General features: G+C 40.3%; 1 protein-coding gene across 1 annotated transcript in view; it reads left to right on the plus strand.

The window, feature by feature from the left end:
* The first annotated feature begins 455 nt into the window (after window positions 1–455).
* The window catches only part of RNF219 (ring finger protein 219), a 45,986-nt gene continuing 33,634 nt past the window's right edge, over window positions 456–12,807 (plus strand). The window contains exons 1-2 of the mRNA XM_027844558.1: window positions 456–586; window positions 11,133–11,268. Of these exons, the coding sequence (XP_027700359.1) occupies window positions 515–586; window positions 11,133–11,268 (208 nt within the window). The 5' untranslated portion in view covers window positions 456–514. The remainder of the gene's footprint in view (window positions 587–11,132; window positions 11,269–12,807) is intronic.

A 12,807-nucleotide genomic window follows, 5' to 3' on the forward strand; every position in this document is an offset into this window, starting at 1 on the left:
GGCAGGCATATGAAAGGGCTTCATTCGGATTAAAACAGGAAGAAGTGTTTTCTCTTCACCTTCTGACTGCCCTCAAGTGTTTGTTTCCTGGGGGAAGGAGGATGCTAAAGCTTTAGCTTCTTTTAGGCGGTTACAATCCTTTGACTCACTTTCTCTCTTCTCACTTCTCTCCCTTTCAATCTTCTCTGTGAGCCGGTGGCGTCTCCCCCACGTCCCTTACTACTTGAGTCCCCTCCCCCCGTCCCCCTGGATCTTTATCGCCTCTGCATTTTCCCGGGGTGGGGGGAAGGGTAGGGCGGGAAACTCCGTCTCCCTCTCCTCCCTCATCCCCCCTCCCTTCTCCCGCCGGCTCCACGTTTCAAAAGCGCGTTTCGGTTCTTGGGTTGGAGAAGGCATTGGCCCCGAAGAGCCGCCGTAGCCCGAACCTTCCAGCGCTCCGAAGCCGCGGCGGCCCGAGCTAGCGGCTCGCCGCGGGCGGTGGGACTTCCGTGTTGGCGGGATTCTAAACGCGGCCATGGCTCAGAACGTTCAGAACGTTACATTGTCTCTCACGCTGCCCATCACGTGCCACATTTGCTTGGGGAAGGTAATGGAACGGAGGCTGTGCGGCCCGCGGAGGCGCCGCTGGGGGGGGGGGGATCCCTGCCGGCGCTGGCCGGAATTCTGGTGTAAGGCAGCGGAGTTGGGGGGAAATGGGGAGCCGAGCCCGTGCCTATCAGCGGTGGATTTTCCGTAAGGGGGTGTTTTGTGGTTGTGAAGAAGAAAAGGGGGGTCTGTTTGGGGGAGGCAGGGAGGGAGAACGGTGGGAGCTGTGGAACACGGGGGACCCCGGGATTGCGGACGCTGGGTGTGGGGGGGGAAGCGGGGGAGCCGGCAGCGTGGTCTGCACCCTCCCGGTCCCGGTTCGCGTGGGCGACAGCTTGTGCTGAGCCACCGAGTGCGCGGGAGTGGGGAGGCTGCAAAATGTGGTACACCCTGTGCAAACCCCCGGAGTGGGCGCGCGCCCGGACCGGGATTGGAGCTCGGGCTAATCAGAATGCTAATGAAGGTCCGAGTGCACGAGATAACAATGGTCAGTTGACTTCCCCCTCGGCCCTTTTTTCTTCCTGGGCTGGAGGCGTTGGTTTTTAACTTGGTTTTTTCTTTTCTTTTCTTTTCTAATTAAGGATGGCTTTTGGTTCAAACGGTCCATCCAAAATAAATAAAATGAGCCCCCTAAGTGGTGTACATAATCACAAGCCTTGCCTAAAATGTGAAGGAGGCTCTCTCTACTCTAGACTTGTAGGATGTAAAAGGTGCAGTAAATGCACTTGTGAAACAAGGTAGAGAAAGCTGTTATGATCAGTAAGTTTTTAAGTTTTTTTCTTAAAAAAAAGTCACCTTTTAATATTTCTTTTCCTCCTCCATGTCTCTTTTAAAATTTTTAAAGGCCCTATAAGCCAAATATTTATTGAGTGCTTACTGTGTACAAGGCACCAGTTAATGTCAATGATTTGCAGGTCTGTCTTTTCCCCCACTCCCCAAAACCAAATATAGACTTTATGAAACTACAGTTTAAATCACAAAGTTAAGCAATGCAAGCTTACAGTCAAAATTGTAAAGGCCATTTAAGTCATGTAGTTACCGAATACTTACTGTGTACCAAGCACCAGTTCACGTCAATGATTTGCACATGTGTCTTACCCCACTCCTTACCCCCAAATACATACTTTGTGAAACTAGTTTAAACCAGAAAGTTAGACCATGCAAGCTCACTGTCAAATTTTTAAAGGCCATTTAAGTCATATATTAATTTATTGAGTGCTTGCTCTGTGCAAGGCACTAATTCAGGTCAGTGATTTGCAGGTCTTTCATGTATCATTCCTCTCCCCACCCCGCATACAGACTTAGTGAAACTGCATTTCATACCTCAAAATTAGGCCATGCAAGCTCACTGTCAAATTTTAAAGACCATTAAGTTATATATTTATTGAGTACTTATTGTGTGTGAAGTACCAGTTCGTGTGGGTGATTTGCACGTCTGTCTTTTGCCCTTCCACCCCCATATACAGAGTTTTTGAAACTACAGTTTAAACCACAGGCCATGCAAGCTCACTGTCAAATTTGTAAATGCCGTTTAAGCCATATATTTATAGAGTGCTTGTTATGTGCAATGCACCAGTTCATGTTGGTGATTTGTAGGTCTTTAATACGTCATTTCACCTACCACCTCCCTCCCCCCAAATACAGACGTAGTGAAACTTCAGTTCAGAACGCAAAGTTAGGCCATGCAAGCTTACTGTCAGCCCAGCTTTTGGTGCTGTCCTCCTCTCGCAGATCAGTGTTTTCCAGAAAATCCTCCCATTATGAGGGTTTAAGAAGTCACCTTTTGTAAAGGCTTGGGAAGTCCTCATTTCTGCTGTTAAAGATTATCATTCATTATTAATTAGGTTAATTCAAGTCTTTAACTCTTTCATTCAGGGAACTACGATGCAAACATGTTCGTAGAGGGCTTTCTTCCTTCATTCACGAAAGTGCATTTATCTTGTCAGTTTGGTCCTCACTACATCCCTTGAAGTAAGATAGGGCAGATATTTATATATCCATTCTCTAAATGAGGAAACTTCGACCCAGAGAAGTTATATAACTTCCTCAAAGTCACCCAGTTAGTGAGTGATAGAGATAAAACTACCACTGACTTGAGTCACCTTGGAATGGGTATGTGAGAAACACATCTAGGACTTTTGACACTAAAGAAGGCCCCACACCATTGAAAGGTGGTAAAAGTAGTCATAATACAATTTCCTTACATTCAAGTTTAGCTGACACAACATAGGAAATACTATTTCCTTAATTTTGCATCATGTTACATTTTTACTCATTAGGCTATTTTGCAAATGTGCTGAAAAACTTACTATGGGCCTGTTAAGCAGGGAGCACCTGTGTGGGAGCCAATCTACTAATGATACCTGACTGCAGAAGCCTAGACATTGGCTTTTGCATCTTTAGTGAACTCAGAATCCCAGTTATTCTGCTGAGAACCTGTATTTTTAGTATAATTTTTTATTAGATTTTGTTTTCAAAACAACAACAAAGCCAACCCTTGGTCATAGGCATTTTCCTGTTTGTCTTTACTGAGGAAAGCCAGTCAGGCAATAAGCATTTATTGAGTGCCTACTCTACGCCAGACACTGTGTTAAGTGCTAGGGATACAAAAAAAGGGGCAAAAGACAGCCCCTGCCTTCAAGGAGCTCACGATTTAACAGGAAGACCACAAGTTTTTGTACAAATATGCTACATGCAGGATAAATTGGAAATAATTAACAGAAGGAAGGCACTAGAATTAAGAGGGACTGAGGCTTTTTGTAGAAAATGGGATTTTAGTTGAGATTGGAAGGAAGCCAGAAAAAAGTTGGCAGGGCAGATGATAAAGTGGTTGGGTTTCCAAGGCAGCACAGCTTAAAACCTAAAAGCAGTCCTTTTTCAGTCAGTGCTCATCTGAACCCTAGTTAACATGTGGGGCTGGAGCTTGGGGCTTCAGAGTTGCTGCCGGGTGAATTTAGATGCATTAGAACATTCAGTCTATCCAGAGTCCTCCTAGCATAGAATCTTGGAGTTAGAAGGTATCTCAAAGGTAAACCAGTCTCATGATTGTAATATTGCACATTTGTGTAGCACTTAAAATTTATTGAACATTTTACATTATTTTGATTCTCACAACAACCTGATGAGGTAGGTGCTTCTATATCCATTTTATAGATGAGAAAATAGAGGCCAAGAGAGGATAAGTTACTTGCCCGAGGTGACACAGGTCATAAGTAGAAGTGGGATCTGAATCTGAAACTTGATTTCAAAGCCAGCACCCTTTTGAAATCAGTATACTGTGCTTTAAATGGCTAAGATAGAAGTCACTCCACCCCTTTCTTAGTCCTGTGATTTCCTCTCCTTCCCCCGACGATTCTACTCATCCAGTGGGTTCTGGCGTATCTATCACAGTTATGCAGCCCCCAAGCAAGTCTGGCCTCTACTAATTACCAAACATTTATTAATCTCCAGACACTGAGTTAAGCCCTGGAGATACAAAAAGAAGCAAAAGACAGCCCCTACCATCAGGGAGCTCATGCTCCAATGGTTATCCCAGCCTCAAAGAACTAACTATATTACTCCCACCCACTTTTTACCTATGTTGAAGTAATCAGGTAAATTGAGGTTGCTGCCTGTGTGATGTGATCATGAGAGAGGTATCTGTCTATCTCCACGTTAGCAAAATATCTCCACCACCAGTGACACCCCAACACTCTTTTTTGAAATGTCTGCTGTTATCACATCCTTGGACTATACTCTAAAAGCTACTATACTGTCCCTAGATCTCTATTTTTTTAAAAGGCAAACATTGTTATTTCAAAGTATAGAGATCTAACGTTGTTTCTAGGCCTCTTTTATTACAACTACTTGTCACTTGGAAGGCGTGACTTTGAAAACTTGCCCCTAAAGAGATAACAAATAGGTAAATTTCAATAAAGTGGAAAGAGAAGTCAGAAGAAATTTGGATTGATTTAGCATGTCTTGGTTCAAATTTAGAATTTTGTTTGAAAGGCCTATAAATGCATTTAGACAGTTTATTACAGCATTGCTATAGTTAGCATCGTTGAACATATATTTAGTAACAGTTCTTCATATTTTTTAAACACTTGGATATGTTTGTTGTTTTTTGCATAGATGAGAGGAGTATAGCTTCTCTGGCAGGTGTTAGCTAAGAATTCTAATCAGTCTTAACCTAGGCTACCAAGTTCATTATCAGTTGGTAAAAATGATTAGTAGCCTCGTGGCCAATATCCAAATGTCTCTGCATTCTCTTCTTTTCCCTTATTATTATGAGGGCTATTCTACCAAACAGTTGCTAATTACTGGAATTTTCCTCTTTCTAATGGAGGCAAATGATGTTTTCTCTTTGCATAAGCTTTAGGCTTCTCAGGATAAGAATTAGAGTAGATTTTGAGCTGTTGTCCTTTCATAGATGGCTTAGAGTATCAGGATTAGAATCCTAGAATGTTGTTGTAGATTAGAGTGCCACAAACTGAACTCTTCCTCCAGATGTGGTCAGCCTTTGAAGAGTACAGGGAGCCACTATCTCCTTTGACACTATGATGATGATGATGATGATGATGATTATCATTATTATTATTATTTTGCTTTTTTGTGAGGCAATCAAGGTTAAGTGACTTGCCAAGTTCACACAGCTAGTAATGTCAAGTGCCTGAGGCTGAATTTGAACTCGGGTCCTCCTGACTCCAAGGCTGGTGATCTATCCTCTGCCACCTACCTGCCCCGATTATTTTTTTATTAATCCAGTACATGAATGCATTAGCCTTTTGAACATTGTTATTGTTGAAAATAATTGATACTCTTAGTTCCAAAAGGTTTAAAGAATTTTTATCATAATGATATTCTTGATGACAAAAGGAAGATCACAGTAGTAATGTTAGTAAAAAAATTTCAAAACTGAAATGAAGAAGGCTTAAGTAATTTACTTGGTTATCACTCAGTTGTGGAATATATACCCCCAGGTCTCTGTAACAAAATTTCAACTGCTGAATGAAGTGCTTTTTTTTCTCCCCAAAACAAAAGCAACTCTTATTCAAGCTGTACTGGAAGTTTATTTTGAAAAATAGGCAAATTCATGAGGTTAAAGTGTTAGGAACTAGATGAGTCATTTTGGAAGTGTTAAATCCCTTTTCTTTCTAAAAAGTTCTTCATTTGTCTCTTGGGAAAACTTAAAATGTGATATTTGATCAATAACAATGAAATGAATATTTTCCAGTGTCAGAGGTCGGTACGAATACACATAACAAGAGCACGTGATAGGCTACAGATAAAGTACAGTCAAAGTGCTATAAGAGTTTTGGGAAAGGATCATTTCCAGTTAATGGAACAGTGAGATGGACGGGAGCCTACATGAAGGAAGTAGTAGCATTTTTAGCTGAGTACTGAAGGAAGAGTAGCAAAGGTATTGTAGGTGTAAAGAATGACATGAATAATGTACAGAGATGAGAAGGCAAAGGTGAAATGGACTATAGTCTGTTTTGATATGAACAGAGACTCCCTAACAAGATGAAAAACTGTGGGCTGGATGATTATACAGTTAATTTCAGAACTGCTTAAGTATTCAGACCCAAAGGATGGTTGTTAATGGTTCTCTGTCAGCTGGAAAGGTGAACTTTGTTAGAGTGACCCAGGGATCCGAGCTCGGCCTTGTGTTGTTTAACATTTGTTTTTAGTGGCTTAGATAAAGCTATATAGGACATCCTAATCAGATTTGAAGAGGATACACTGCCAAGGAGGCCTGGCTAACACACTGGATGATTGAGCCAGGATCCAGAAAAATCTTGCCAGGCTGGAACATTGGGCTAAATCTAATAACATGAAATTCAGTAGGGATAAATGTAAAGTCTTATAGTTGGGTTCAGAATATTGACTTCATAAATACAAGATGGGGAGAGAGAGACAGCAGTTTGCCTAAAAAGAGAAGCAGCTGGGCAGAATGAATAAGAGTGCTAGACGTGGAGTCAGAAAGAACAGAGTTCAGATCCCATCGCAGATACTCGTCAGTATGACCTTGGGAGCAAATCGCTTAAGCCCTCTAAGCCTCAGTTTCCTCACCTACAAGTTAGGGATGGTGATAATAGCACCTACCTCCCAGTTGTTGTGAAGATCAAACGGGATGACATCTGTAAAGTGCTTTGAAAACCTTGAAGTGCCTTATGAATATCAGCATTATCATCATTATTTTTAAAGTGCTGGTATTGTAATGGGTTCAGTGTAAGTCACTGGTATGACAGCCAAAAAGCTTAGGTGATCTTGGGTGACAGTAAGAGAGGCATAGCTTCTAGGAAAAAAGAGGTGATAGTCCTGTTGTCCTGGGTCTACTTCATACCACATTTGAGTTCCTAAGCAGTAGAACTGAAATATTATTGTTTTTCTTCATAATTCTTTAGCAGAACAAATTTCCATAGGCCATTTCTGAAAATGTATGTCTCTCTGCATTTTAATCAACCTCATTTTACAGATGAAGAACCTGAGGAAGAGTCAAGATATGAGCCCAAGTCCCAATTTTATTATCTCTGATCACCCTAAAGATAATCAGAGCTGTGTATCAGGAGGATTACTGCTCTGGAGATTAGATAGGAACAGTGGAAAGGGGTGGAGAGACCAGCCTGGAAGCTACTATAGGAGTCTAAGGGAGAGCTATTGAGGATTAGGTCTCTGTTTGGGGGGGGGGGGGGGGCGGTGTTCTAAAGGTGACCTATTTGAGAGATTGCAGAGGAGTAATAGATTGTATAGGGGAGAAATCAAAGATTATCCTGGGAAAAAATGGTGGTACCATTCAAAGACATAGGAAAGTCAGAGAGATTAACTGGTTTGAGAGTAAAAGTAATTTTGATTTTGGATATATTGGGCATAAGGTCCTGGTGGAACATCCAGGAAGAGATATACAATATGCAGTTGGAAATTCCCATCTGCAGTTCAGGGCTGAAGAAATAAATTTGGGGTTCATTGATGAAATTTTGAACCCTTAGGAGTGGATGGCGTGCAGACAATGAAAAGTAATGCCTCTGCCTTCAGAATGGCACTGATCTGTTTAAGGGGTGATTATGAATTCTTTCTTTAAATTTACAAAACTCCCAAATTTTATGAAAGTTACTTTTAAATGGAAATTTTTGGCCAACTTATTTCAGGAACTTTAGATATTTCTCGTTCCTGCGTTTGTACTCTTTTAAACTGTTGACTAGAGTACAGTATAGCAGAATAAATGCATGATACAGAACATTAAATTAATGAGTAGTAGCGGTAGTGGTAGCAGTAGGTATACCTCATTCCTTCCATCATTAAATATGTAAATAACCCTCCACAACCATATCGGTCTTTTGGCCTCTGTCTATTTTATGCTGTTTTGACAGGTTAAGTGGAATGACTTAGACTTCATCACTGATTTAGCCATAGACATGTTCTCTTTCAGACTGAGAATTCTTTTAAGAGTCACCTCAGGCCCATGCTTAACAGAGGTAGTGAGATTTAGTAGAAAAAAGAATGTGGAATCAGAGAACCTGGTTGCGTATTCCATCACTGCTACCGTGTAACCTTAGTCACTTCCCCTCTCTGGGACTCAGTTTTCTTAGCTGTAAAATGGGGGTAGGAGGTTAGGTGGGCTAGATGGCCTCTAAGGCCCCTTTCAGAGCATTTTAGTTTGGAGTCAAAACAAAGCAGCCCCTTCAAACAAAAACAAAAATCTACGCCGTGTGTGTCTCTTTAAAGGGAAATTGTCTCTCTGAAGCAGCAAAAAGAAGACAGTTCCTTTCTTATTTCATTTTCCCCAGATCTGGACAATTAAAAGAGCTACTTTTGTTAGGATTGTGATTTCAATGAGGAAACCCTAGATCTACCACTTGCCAAGCAATCCTTTCTGCTTTCTCTTTCTTTTGTGTTAAAGGGCTTGACCAAAACATTGTTACTTAAAGGTCAGAACCTCTTTCTTTTTTAAAGTGGCTGGGTAAAAGGCCCTGAAAGGAGCCACATTCCAGTCTTTGGAATGTTTCTCTCCAAAGTCTGTGTGCTGTCTGTTAGGAGAAAACTTACACCTTTAAGAATGCATTCACCTGCAAAAGAGCAGGGCGTGGTTTTGTGATTGCATTCTAAAATGCTGGCATGTAGCCAAGGGCAGGGCAGTTGAACGGAAGCTTCTGGTTTTTCCTCTTGTAACAAGGAAATGGGTTCAAGTGCCAGGTGCTTAGGAAAAGAAGAAAAAAGCCTTGTACTTGAAAACTTCCGTCCTGGTCCTTATAGTTTCCTTTTTCTCTCTTTTCTACTTTCTTTCCTCTGCTAATTTCCCATCTATTTAGGTAGTTTTCTAGTTTTTATGAGTTTGCTTTATATATTGGCGATCTCTCTGTAAGTGTATGTGGATCATAAAAGTGGTGGGAAAGTTGTTTGTTGAGCAATAATTAAATACTCCCTCTGTGTAGGGCACTGTGCTAGGCTTTGGGTAAACAAATATCCAAAAGACAAGGAAATATCCCCCACCCCACCCCCAAGGAGCTGGGCGCCAGGCCAAACAGAGCAAGTCTAAGCCCTTCTCCACAAGACAGCCTTTCAGATACTTGAAGACAAATGACCAACTACCCAAGTCTTTTCTCCAAGCTCAATGAGATTCAGACTCGAGTAAAATTCTCCATAGCTTGCAAATCACAGGACTCCCTTTCTATTTACTTATCCATTGCTCCTGTCTGAGTAACTGAATTCAGGTGATGGCAGTCATTTACTAGAAAAGCCTGCTGAGTTGATTATTTGTGTGATTATTAATTCCGATTACTTCTCTGACTTTGGACAAGTTACTTCTTGGCTGTGGACTGAATTTTCTCAGCTGTAAAATTAGGAAATTGGACTGGACAATTTCTAAAATATCTTCCTGCTCTAGCTCCAAATCCTACAAGCCTGTGTTCTTATTATTCCTGTGTATTATAAAAATATAAAGATCACAGGGTTTGGAAAAGACCTTAGAGATCTAGTTTATCATCTCCCTTCCCTTTCATTTTACAGATGAAGAAATTGAGGCTTAGATAGTTTATTTGTCCAAAGCCATACAGACAGTTGAAAAAGAAAAGCAGAGGTATCAGTCAGTCAATCAGTAAGCATTTATTAAGCACCTATTGTGCATTAAGGATACAAAGAAAGGCAAAAGACAATCCTTGTTCTCCTGGAGCTCACAGACTGATGGGGGAGATTGCATGCAAACAAGTATATCCAAACAAGCTATATAAGTGACACATTGAAAGTAATCAGCAGAAGGAAAGCATTAGCATTTAATGGGAAACAGGAAAAGCATCTCATGGAAAGTGGGATTTTAACTGGGATTTGAAGGAAACTAGAGAAGTCAAAAAGGTAGAGGTGAGAAAAAGCGTTCCAGGCATAGGGGCATCCAGTGAAAATGCCCTCAGTCTGGACATTGAGTGCTCTGTTTGAGGAACAAGAAGGAGGCCAGTATCACTGGATTGAAGAGGATGTGGTGGGGTCTGAGGTGCCAGAAGATTAGAATTGGAAAGGCAGGTTAGGAAAGCCTCTGAATGCCAAATAGAAGATTTTATATTTGATCCTAGAGGCAATGTGTCAGAGGAGAGAAGGGATGATATAGCTGAAAACGTTCCAAAGGCAAAATCAACGGGACTTGATTACAGATGGGAATTGGGGGGAGGGGAGAGTGAAGAGTTGAGAATGATAAACTTGATAAACAGTTGAGCTTGTGAGCCTGGGTGACTGGGAAGATTGTGGTGGAAGTCTGGGAAAATGAGGCTTTGGGGAAGAAAGATAATAAGTTCATTTTAGACAGTTTGAGTTGGAAGATGTCTAAGGAACATCTAGTTTAGAATGTCTAATATAATTTGAAGATGTGAGTTGGGAAGGTTAAGGCTAGACAAGTAAATCTGAGACTTATCAGCATAGAGATGATACTAGAACCCCAGAAGCTGATAAGATCACCAAATAAAATAAAATAAAATAATATAGACAGGTAAGAGGTATGATTGGAACTCCATTGACACTCCTAAACTCTTTCCAGTATGTCTCACTTGAGGAGTAAATTGTATCATTTTAATTTTGTCTGTGGCATTATAGGTTCAGAGAGGCATTTAATGATTTGGGTATCACCTAGATCATATTAACATTTAGAAAATTGTATTTCTAATTCATATTGTTTCACACTCATTAATTCTGTAGCATATGGTTGGAAATCAGAATTGGAAACGAATTTTACTAAAGAGGAAATGGCTTTAGATAAATTGTTATGTATCAGTGAACAAAGAGCCACAGGCCTTATTGGCCACAAATCTAGCCACAGAACAAAGCTCCTTGTACTTTTTGTATGGCAGAGATTGCAGGGTATGTGCCTGGTGGTTTCAGTCAATTTCATGTATGTAAGGAACAGCATGGTCCGTTAGAAACAGCTTCTTTATGATCCCTGAGCAGCAACCGTGCTTGTGCTTGGACAAAAAAATCATATGAATAGTTCCAAACCAAATGGGGATTTGAATGAATGAATGGAATTTGAATTGTGGTTATACTTCTGACCTTAGAAATTAAAGCAATGTAACTTTTTTTTAAAGGTCCGCCATCCTGTCATATGCATCAACAATCATGTGTTCTGTTCTATTTGTATCGATGTATGGTTGAAGAACAATAGCCAGTGCCCAGCTTGCCGTGTCCCCATCACCCCTGAAAATCCCTGCAAGGAGATCATTGGTAAGGGCCCTAAATACTTGCATGTACACACACGTACATATATACACATATCTGTATACGTGCACATGTATGATTACATTTTGGTTATATCTATTTCGGCTGGAGACTAAAGTGAGTAAATTGCAGCAGTGTTTTCTGGGTGCCGTCATACCCAGATATGGATCGTTTATTCATCATTGTTGAATGTTACAGGATCAACAAACATTTACTGAATATTCCTCACATATGCTAGCACTGTGGGTGATAATAGGGACTGGATATGTGATTTTAATAGTATAGGGCACTGCCAGGTGAAGAAACTTCCTTTGCCAATACAAGTCAGCACCTTCCCTGTAACTTACAGTGTTAGAGAGTTGCCTAGAGAACCGAGAAGTTAAGTGACTTGCCCAGGGTCACACAGCCAATATGTGACAGAGAGGGGACCTCAGCCCAGCTCTTCTGGCTCTAAGTCCAGCTTTCTGTTCCCTATACAACATTGCCTCTTATGTGTAATAATAATGGCTAATAGTTTTAGTTTTGCAAAGTGTAAAAGATAAGTTATCTTTGCAAAGGTATGTTATCTCATTCAATCCAAAATGTTTGTAAGACAAAGCTTCTTCCCCCAAGGAATTTATGCTCTGTTTGGAGGAAAAGTTACAAAACTAGTTGTATGTGATAAGGAAGACATTTAAAAAAAAAAAGAGCTGTAGTAGTTTAATAGGTAGGTACAGAAAGTATTCATAGAGGAAGTAGTATTTGAAGCTTTTTAAGATTTTAAAATAATAATAATTAGCATTTATGTGGTGGTTTAAAGTTTGTGAAGTGCTTTACAAATATCGTCTCAGTTGATCCTCACAACCACCCTGGGAAGTAGGTGCTTTTCTTCCCATTTTTACAGAAGAGCAAACCAAGGCGGGCAGAGTTAAGTGGTTTGCATAGGGTCACACAGGTCATTAGTATCTGAGTCTGAATTTGAACTGGTCTTTCTGATTCCAGGTCCAGTGCTCCATCCATTCTGCTGCCTTGCTCTTTTAATGGATGGAAGTATAGTATAGATTATTCCAGGAAGAAAAAATAGTATGATCAAACACAAAAAGATTAAGGTTGTGTTCAAAGAATAGTAAATAACTCCTTTTAAAGGAAATATCAGTTAAAACTCTGAAGGTGGTATTGTCTATGTGGTGGACTAAAGAAGTTTGACTTTTATTATATTTTAGGTATTGAGGAACCATTGAGAGGAATGACAGTCAAAGTGATAACAGAGGAGATTCATTTGTCACTAAAAGAAACACATTGCATTTAAACCAAGAGAAACAGAGACATCATTATTGTGCTCCATGGTTTTTTGTTTTTCTTACCTCAGTTTGTTGTGTGTGATGAACAAATTGTGATTCTAGCTCTCTTGAATAAAGTGACCTTTGAAAGGTAAAATAATTCCAGTATAGTCTTTCTAGAATTTTGTACAAATTCAGAGTAGTTTATTTCACCATTTATGTTATATAAATTATCTTGTATTATATCATAGTATATTATCTCAGAGGAATGTTTAATTAGTACTAA

Source organism: Vombatus ursinus, unplaced genomic scaffold, assembly GCF_900497805.2.
Source record: "Vombatus ursinus unplaced genomic scaffold, bare-nosed wombat genome assembly UNPS02014942.1, whole genome shotgun sequence".
In the NCBI taxonomy this organism is placed as follows: Eukaryota; Metazoa; Chordata; class Mammalia; order Diprotodontia; family Vombatidae; genus Vombatus; species Vombatus ursinus.